The sequence below is a fragment of the Lathyrus oleraceus genome, chromosome 6, assembly GCF_024323335.1.
Source record: "Lathyrus oleraceus cultivar Zhongwan6 chromosome 6, CAAS_Psat_ZW6_1.0, whole genome shotgun sequence".
Classification (NCBI taxonomy): domain Eukaryota; kingdom Viridiplantae; phylum Streptophyta; class Magnoliopsida; order Fabales; family Fabaceae; genus Lathyrus; species Lathyrus oleraceus.
The window spans coordinates 497,417,203-497,426,995 of record NC_066584.1 but is presented as its reverse complement, the minus strand read 5'-3'; the positions used below and the strand labels follow the sequence as shown (position 1 = coordinate 497,426,995).

At 40.5% G+C, this 9,793-nt stretch overlaps 1 protein-coding gene across 1 annotated transcript; it reads left to right on the top strand.

Annotated features, from left to right (window-relative positions):
- The first annotated feature begins 286 nt into the window (after positions 1-286).
- Positions 287-9,454, top strand: LOC127096431 (uncharacterized). The gene is made up of 2 exons (XM_051034999.1): positions 287-2,161; positions 9,419-9,454. Exons 1-2 carry the CDS (start codon positions 287-289, stop codon positions 9,452-9,454), a joined length of 1,911 nt encoding a protein of 636 aa, XP_050890956.1.
- Positions 9,455-9,793: the final 339 nt, after the last annotated feature.

Here is a 9,793-nt window from a genome sequence, read left to right as displayed (position 1 = left end):
GAGGTACGGCGGTTTTATGAAAAAGAAGGAACAAGAAACTAATGCTGTGTCCTATAATCATCCAAGAAGGATCAATTATCCTTACCATTCCCAACACCAACATATAGCAGCCGTGACTCCAGTAATCACTTCCGCTCCAGTTCAAGTCCAATACCCTCAGCAGCGTACCAACCGCTTCCAATAGAATACTCAGTATCAGCAACAACATCAACCTTAACAACATCAACATCAGTTACAACAACGTCCACCACAGCAGCAAAGAAGAACCAATTTTGATCCAATTCCAATGTCATATGCAGAATTGTATCCAGCTTTGATCACTAAAAACCTTGTGCAACCACGACCACGACCTCCTGTACCAGAAGTTCTACCTTGGTGGTACAAGCCAGAGGTATCTTGTCCCTTTCATCAGAATGCTCCAGGTCATGACTTAGACAACTGTTTTGCTTTAAAGTTGGAAGTACAGAAGTTGACAAGAGCAGGTATCCTGACCTTCAAGAGCATGGGTCCCAATGTGAAGGACAATCCAATGCCAAGTCATGGTCCTTCATCAGTGAACAGTATAGAAGTTTGTCTCAATGAACAACGTGTTACGAAGATAGAGGAGATTCGGCAGTCTTTGGTTGAAATTCATTCTATTTTATGTGCTCATGGTCTATTCCAACATGACCACCAGATCTGTGGTACATGTTCAGTCAATTCAAGAGGTTGTAGAAAGATTCAAGATGATTTGCAAGGCGTCCTTGATCAGGGTTTGATTCAGATTTCTAGACAAGTGAGTTCTCCAGAATCACAAGAACAAGAGGTGAATGTCATCATTCCTTGCTTCAACATTCCAGAGAAAGTAGAGATAGCTTATCATCCGAGGGAGCCAGTGGTGATTTGCCCTCCGGGCCCAATGCCTTACACTTCATATAAAGCGGTCCCCTACCGCTATGCAACAACTATTATTGAGAACGGTAAAGAGGTCGAGATTAAAACCTTAGCCTCAGTTACCAATATCGCAGCAAATAGCCAAATGACGCGCAGTGGCCGCGTGTTCGCTCCGCCGGTTATCCCAAGTAGAAATGTTGAGAAAGATCCAGTAGTCGTGGTACCAGTGACAAGAGAAGCAGAAGGGCAAACAAGCAATTCAACCCTTGACAAAGAAACAGATGAACTACTCAGAATTATCAAGCTCAGTGACTACAAAGTGGTAGATCAGTTGCTACAGGCACCGTCAAAAATCTCGATCCTGTCCTTATTATTGAACTCAGCTGTCCACAGAGAAGCACTACTGAAGGTGCTTGATCAAGCCTTTGTAGAACAGGATATAACAGCAGAGCAGTTCAACAATGTTGTAGGCAGCATCACTTCGTGCAATGACTTAGGCTTTTGTGATGAAGAACTGCCAGAAGAAGGAAAGAATCACAACTTCGCTCTCCATATCTCAGCCAATTGTCAAGGGGATTCTTTGTCTAATATCCTAATTGACACCGGTTCATCTCTGAATGTCATGCCCAAGTCTACCTTGTTGAAGCTAAAGTACAAAGGGGGGCAAATGCGGCACAGTGGAATTATTGTGAAAGCGTTCGATGGATCAAGAAAAACAGTCATTGGAGAAGTTGATTTGCCTATTGGTATTGGACCACACGTATTCCAAATCACTTTCCAGGTTATGGACATAGTGCCAGCTTATAGCTGTCTGCTCGGACGCCCATGGATTCATGAGGCGGGTGCCATTACATCCACGTTACACCAAAAGTTAAAGTTTGTCAAGAATGGGCAAATAGTGACGGTTAATGGGGAGCAGGCTATGCTGATTAGCCACCTTTCATCGTTTAGTGTGATAGAAGTAGACGAGACGGCTGTTCAAACTCCATTTCAAGCCCTGACCATCGATGATTACAAGAAAAGTGAAGGTTCAATCGCGTCATTCAAAGACGCCCAGCAGATTGTCAAGACAGGTCCTACAGAAATGTGGGGCAAGGTGATAGAGTTGCCAGAAAACGTTAACCATGCAGGATTAGGCTTTGTTGATGGAAAACAAGTGCAGACTTCAGTGGTGCGACCTTTCAAAGATATATTTCACAGCGGTGGGTTTATCAACATGGTAGCAGTTGAAGAGGATACTTTTGAGAAAAAGACAGAAGACGAAGGCCCCAAATTTGTGACACCAGGAGTAGTTATGAAGAACTGGACCGCAGTTGACATCCCACATTGTGTCCACATATCAAAGTAATTAAGCTTTTTAGTTTTCAAAAATCTTCCGCTTTAGCCCAAAGCGCGAAGCATTAATTTTGTAAAATGGGCACTTTTGTCAAAAACGTACTATCCATGAAAAAGATCTTTTGTGTTCCTATACACTTGTGTCCTTTTATCTTTTCAGCTTTTTCGGAAAATGGTAACACAAAAAAAAAAACCTTAAAAAGAACACATTTTTGCATGTCATGGTCAGTCCTCTAAAAACAATTGTTTGTACAGGTTACTTAAACCCGTTGAACACAATGACATCATGCCCTCTCCCAATTTTGAACATTCTGTATTCGAAGCTGAAGAGGAAGAGTGGGATGAGATTCCAGAAGAGGTCGCCCGCCAGCTTGAAAATGAAGAAGACACTATTCAGCCATACAAGGAGCCTTTGGAAACAGTCAACTTGGTTTCGGAAGAAAATGTGAAAGAAGTCAAAATTGGAGCATTGTTATCCCCACAGGTCAAGGAGCAATTGATCAGCCTGTTGAAAGAGTATGTAGATGTGTTTGCTTGGTCTTATCAAGATATGCCTGGTCTCGACACTGACATCGTAGAGCACAAGCTACCTTTGAAGCCAGAATGTCCACCGGTCAAACAGAAATTAAGAAGAACACATCCAGATATGGCCGTCAAAATTAAAGAAGAAGTTCTGAAGCAAATAGATGCTGGTTTTCTTGCCACTTCAGTGTATCCAGAGTGGATAGCAAATATTGTGCCAGTTCCTAAGAAGGATGGGAAGGTACGAATGTGTGTCGACTATCGTGACTTAAATAGAGCAAGCCCAAAGGATGATTTCCCCCTGCCTCACATTGACATGTTGGTAGACAATACAACAAAGTTTGACATATTCTCCTTCATGGACGGATTCTCCAGGTATAACCAGATCAAAATGGCTCCCGAAGACATGGAAAAAACTACATTCATAACACCATGGGGAATATTTTGTTATCAAGTGATGCCGTTTGGGTTGAAGAACGCAGGTGCTACTTACCAGCGAGCCATGACAACGCTCTTTCACGACATGATGCACAAAGAGATTGAGGTTTATGTGGATGACATGATCGCGAAGTCTCGTTCAGAAGAAGGTCACTTAGTAGATCTATTGAAGCTGTTCCAACGATTGAGGAAGTTCCGTCTTCGCCTCAATCCGAACAAATGCACATTTGGCGTCAGGTCAGGTAAACTCTTGGGCTTCATTGTCAGCCAAAAAGGCATTGAAGTTGATCCAGATAAAGTAAAAGCTATCCAAGAGATGCCCGCACCAAAAACAGAAAGGCAAGTGAGAGTTTTTCTAGGACGATTGAATTACATATCCCGGTTTATTTCTCACATGACTGCCACTTGTGAACCTATCTTCAAATTGCTGAGAAAGAGTCAGAATTGTGTTTGGACAGAGGATTGTCAGAAAGCATTTGACAGTATCAAAGAGTACCTCATGGAGCCTCCTATCTTGTTACCACCTGTTGCTGGAAGACCGTTGGTTATGTATTTGACAGTGCTTGAGAATTCTATGGGCTGTATTCTGGGTCAACAAGACGAAACTGGAAAGAAAGAGCATGCCATTTACTACTTAAGCAAGAAATTTACTGACTGTGAATCACGATACTCCTTACTCGAGAAGACATGTTGTGCATTGGCTTGGGCTGCTAAGATATTGAGGCAGTATATGTTAAGTCACACCACTTGGTTGATATCCAAAATGGATCCAATCAAGTACATTTTTAAGAAGCCTGCACTCACTGGTAAGATTGCAAGATGGCAGATGCTGTTATCAGAATACGACATTGAGTATCATACCCAGAAAGCTATCAAGAGCAGTGTGTTGGCTGAGTACCTTGCTCACCAACCCGTTGAAGATCACGATGATAATGAGGATGAGTTTCCTGATGAAGATGTCATGTTCCTAAAATCCAGAGATTGTAAAGAGCCACTTCCTGAAGAAGGGCCTGAACCAGATTCTCAATGGGGTTTAGTATTTGATGGAGCTTCCAACGTTTATGGACATGGAGTAGGTGCAGTCATTATCACTCCAGAAGGTTCTCATATTCCTTTCACGGCAAGAATTTGCTTTGAATGTACAAACAACATTGCTGAATATGAAGCCTGTATCATGGGTCTTGAAGAAGCCATTGACCTCCGCATCAAAAATCTTACTGTTTATGGTGACTCAGCGTTAGTTATCAATCAGATCAAAGGATAATGGGAAACACGCCACCCTGGCTTGATCCCATACAAAGACTATGCAAGAAGATTGTTGACTTTCTTCACCAAGGTTGAATTGCATCACATTCCTCGGGATGAGAATCATATGGCGGATGCTCTAGCTACGTTGTCTTCAATGTATCAAGTGGGTTTTCCAAACGAAGTACCCAGAATTGTGATCAAGCGACTTGATAGACCAGCACATGTGTTTACAGCTGAGGCCAGTTTTGATGATAAACCATGGTACCACGATATCAAGCATTTCCTTCAGACTCAGGAGTATCCTCTTGGAGCAACAGAAAAAGATAAAAAGACTTTGAGAAGATTGTCAGGCAGTTTCTTCCTTAATCAGAATGTGCTCTATAAGAGGAATTATGACATGGTCTTACTCAGATGTGTTGACAAAAAGGAAGCAGAAATGTTGATGAAAGAAGTTCACGAAGGGTCCTTTGGTACTCATGCAAACGGCCACTCTATGTCAAGAAAGATGTTGAGAGCTGGTTACTACTGGTTGACCATGGAATCAGATTGCTGCAAATTTGTAAAGAAGTGTCACAAATGTCAGATCTACGCTGATAAGGTTCATGTACCACCAACCTTTTTGAATGTGATTTTTGCTCCTTGGCCATTCTCAATGTGGGGCATTGACATGATCGGTATGATTGAACCCAAAGCTTCCAACGGACACCGTTTCATTCTCGTGGCAATTGATTACTTCACCAAATGGGTGGAAGCAGCTTCGTATGCAAAGGTGACAAAGCAAGTGGTGGTCAGATTCATCAAAAATAATCTCATTTGCCGATATGGCATTCCAAACAAGATCATCACTGACAATGGCTCCAATCTGAACAACAAAATGATGGATGAATTATGTGAAAGTTTCAGGATCGAGCATCACAACTCTTCTCCTTACCGTCCCAAGATGAATGGGGCAGTTGAAGCTGCAAATAAGAATATCAAGAAGATCATTCAAAAGATGGTTGTTACCTACAAAGATTGGCATGAAATGCTGCCTTTTGCACTACACGGATATAGAACATCAGTCCGTACTTCAACTGGGGCAACCCCATTTTCACTTGTATACGGTATGGAAGCTGTGTTACCGATAGAGGTTGAAATTCCATCAATGAGGATACTAATGGAAACTCAGTTGTCAGAGGCTGAATGGTGTCAAAGCAGATACAATCAGTTGAATTTGATTGAAGAAAAAAGAATGACTGCCTTGTGCCATGGACAGTTATATCAAAAGAGAATGAAGCAGGCATTTGATAGGAAGGTTAAGCCGAGAGAATTCAAAGAGGGTGACCTTGTACTCAAGAAGATGATACTATTTCACAATGATTCTAGGGGCAAGTGGACTCCTAACTATGAAGGACCCTATGTTGTCAAGAAAGCCTTCTCAGGCGGTGCTTTAATTCTTACAAACATGGATGGTGAAGAGCTTCCACGTCCCGTGAATACAGATGCAGTCAAGAAATACTTCGCCTAAAAAATGAAAAGAACAGCTCGCTAAGTTGAAAACCCGAAAGGGCGGCTTAGGCAAAAATGAGTGTCTCGGTGGACTGAAAACCTGAAAGGGCGGTCCAGGCAAAAATTAGAGACATAAAAAACAAAGAAAATATTATCCCGGTAGATTGAAAACCCGAAAGGGCAATCTAGGCAAAAGTTAGGGATTTCAGGCAAGTAACTGCATAACGGAGACAAGATCATTGAAGTATCAGAATATTTTCAACAGTTCTCCAACTTTCTTAAGGCTGCAATACATGTTTCAAAAGTGGAAGAGAGAATGATGTCATTGTAGTTCAACGTACCCTTTTTCCACGAAATTCCCATTTTCCAATTTGTAAAGATATATGGAATCATGCTGTTGGCTGATTACCATCCTATCAAATCAATTTGAGCCTTTCTATATTTCTTGGCACTCTTAATTTTCATTTCAATTTATGAAAGTTCTTTTACTTTGACAGATATGTTTTGAAACAAAAGTTTTGAATTAAAAACAGTTTTTGAAAACTATAAAGATTATTTACTTTGATTTGTGGACATCAATAAAAGAATTGAGACATGCGGTCCCAGTAATTCTAAAATCATGTGATTCCAACTAGACATGTTCATGTTACTATCCTCATATGTATATGATGAAAAGATCTCCACAGGTGTCTTGGCAGTAATATTTCTCCAGCAGAGGTTGTGATTCTGGATATCCCCAGTTTTGCTTCCTAGTTTTCCTCAAGAGATCATGCAAGAAATATTTCAAAAAGATTGTTCCCTTCACTTGGGGCATGAAGACTCCCCGGTTAATTGATCATGAAGACTTTGATCCAGGTTTTAAGTTACAGATTTGGCCTATGGGATTACTACAGGTATTTCCCCAGTAATTTATTAAGGAGGGATCAGCAATGTCCCCAGCAGAGGATGAGAAGGAAGCTTTGATTTCCCCGAGCAGGAGTAATACAGAGGTCTCCATCCCTCAGCGAGTGAAGAAAGTTGATATTCAGAAACTACAGGGAATCTCCTGTTGTTCTCTGTCCATTCAATAGAAGGATATGTCTCCTCCTCAGTAATGTTCTGTAGTAAAGAAGAGTGTGTTGCATTTTAAGCAAATTCAAGAATTACAGGATTCCTTCTGAATTCTCATTTACATTCAAAGGTCAGACATCACTGTTCCCCGGCAGAGTCTCCTAGAGGAAAGATCTCGTAACCAGATATCAGACACCATAATCCCCTGCAGAGTCTTCAGATACAGAAAGTCTCCATGATAATTAAAGCAAAAAAATCAAGGATGGATTTCCCCTATATTCTTATTCCCTGGAAAGATGCCACCTATCCCCAGCGAACTTTATCCCCAGCGGAGTCTTCCAGAAGAATGATCCCTTCTGCATTATCAGCAAATTCAAGAATTGCAGGACTTCTCTTACAATATCATCTTATTTCCAGAGGATAACACCTTGTATCCCCAGCGGAGTCCTCAGAAAGGTCCAATCCTCATATACCTCATGAATTCAAAAACCATAGGGAATCTCCTGTATTTTTGAAGTAGAAGGCATCTCCATTCTTCTACAGAAACCTCAGCAGAGACGAACTTTTCATAAGAAGCCTGATTGTTATGCTCAAATACAACTCCCCAGCAAGTCTCTGTACTACTCCTCAGCGAATCTCAGTACAAATCTCCAACAAGTTCCTGTATAACTCCTCAGCGAATCCTTGTGCAACTGTTAACATTTCCAGTTATTCCTAGTTTTGCCTGTCTATCATGCATTCATTACTAAATATTCATACATATCTGTGACATATCATGCTTGCATTCATATGCACCCTTTTGCTTTTTTATGTCGTGGGTTGGGTCAATCTCTCCATGTAGAGTATCCCCATAAGCAGCAAAATACCTTTTATTAATCTTGTTCCCTGTAACACCCCAATAAAAATAAGATAATTATTTTTTTTAAGTTAATATTATATTTATTAATTTAATTAAAATAATTGGAATTATTGGATTATTATTATTATTATTATTGGAATAATAATTATTGGAAAATATATAAGTTGGAAATAAGGAAAAAGAGTTCCATTTTTTTGGTAAAGAGGGTTTTACGTGAAAAGCAGAGAAGCGGCTGAAAAGAGGAAAAGGGCAAAGAGGAAGAGCAAGAGAGCAAAGGTTGGAGAAGAGAAAAGCTTGAAGCTTAAAGATTCGCCGGATTAATTCAGGTAAGGGGGGTTTATCGTCGTTTAATGGGTATTATAGATTAACATGTAATGGGTAGTGATAAACCGTTGAATTGACCCTAATTGGGATGATGAGTGCTGAAAATTTGTGATGAATAAACTGTGTTTAAGCTGTGATTGAATCGGTAATTGTGTGAGTCGTGATTCCCCGAGCGTATCGCTTTCTACGGAACTGGAATCGGAGGTCCGGAAGTCCTCCAACGGCGGAAAATGCGGAGAATTCTGCATTCTGCTTCGTGTTAGCGCAGGAAAAGCTTTTTGTCTTGCGTTAACCGGTTAACCCAGGGCGTTAACCGGTTAACACTGTTGCGAGTTGTTGAAATATTGCTGTTCTGTCTGCGTTAACCGGTTAACCCAGGGCGTTAACCGGTTAACACTGTTGAGTTGTGCCAGAAAGCGTGTTCTGTCTGCGTTAACCGGTTAACCCAGGGCGTTAACCGGTTAACACTGTGGGAAAAGAGAAAAAATTGATAATTGAATCTTGTGTACGTTTTGGAATGGAATTATATAGTACTTAGTTTATGTCAAAGTTGATTATAAGTTGATTATGTTGAAAACATTGTTGTGTTGCTATTATTATCCTGTTGTCGGAATTTAAAGTCGTGTATGTCAAAGTTGATTATAAGTTGATTATGTTGAAGACATTGTTGTGTTGCTATTGTTATCATGTTGTCGGAATTCATATGCATTAAGTCGGAGCTTTGCTCACACCACGTTGGCCTGGATTGGTAAAAGTTGAAAGTTGAAGGCTTAAGCCTTGATGCCTCGTTAAATTGGCAAATTTTAAGTTGGGAGTTTTACTCCAAATGGTACCACATGCATGACGAGTCGAGTCTCATTAGAGTTGCATTTGTTGGTTTGTTGTATGAGTATTTAATTTAATTGAGCAGTGGTGCTTGTGTTGATATTGAGTATGACGTTTGAGTTGATGTGCCGTTACTGAATGTGTGATGTGATTAGGGTGATTAATGTGTCAAATTACTTAACATGACATGATATTTTATAATGCTTTTTATATCGATTGAGGAACTCACCCTTACAACTATTTTTCAGGTAACGAGCAGTGATTGAATAGAAGCTAGTGCTTGGAGTCTAGTGTAGTCTCCTTAGTGGGTCATGCTCTGATAGATGTAACATCGGGACGGGATGTTTCACCTTGTTGAATAATTCTCATGTAATGTGTTACATGTGTTGAATGATTGATTTGATTTCTATTCCGCTGCGTATTGTGCAAATGCTTTATGTTTTGAATTAATGATAGAGCATGACAGTCATTATGGTGAATGGTGTGAAATGATTGTGTGACACCCTTAATTGCATAATTACTCTGATTGATATATTGTTATTCTAATTAAATATTTGGGGTATTTTAGAAGGGTGTTACATTAGTGGTATCAAAGCAGGTCGGTCTGTCCGGCCAGTTGTCGTGTCGTTACTGTCTAACAATTGTGTATTGTTACTAATCTAACTTTTAAGTTGTGTTGTGGTGATAAGTTGAAATGGCTGGAAGGAATGACGCTGCAATGGCTGCCGCAATGCAAGCAATGGCACAAGCTGTGCAGAACTTGCCAAATGCTGGTGGAGATGCTGGATCACGTAGCTTGGCGACTTTTCAAAGAGAGAATCCGCCGGTGTT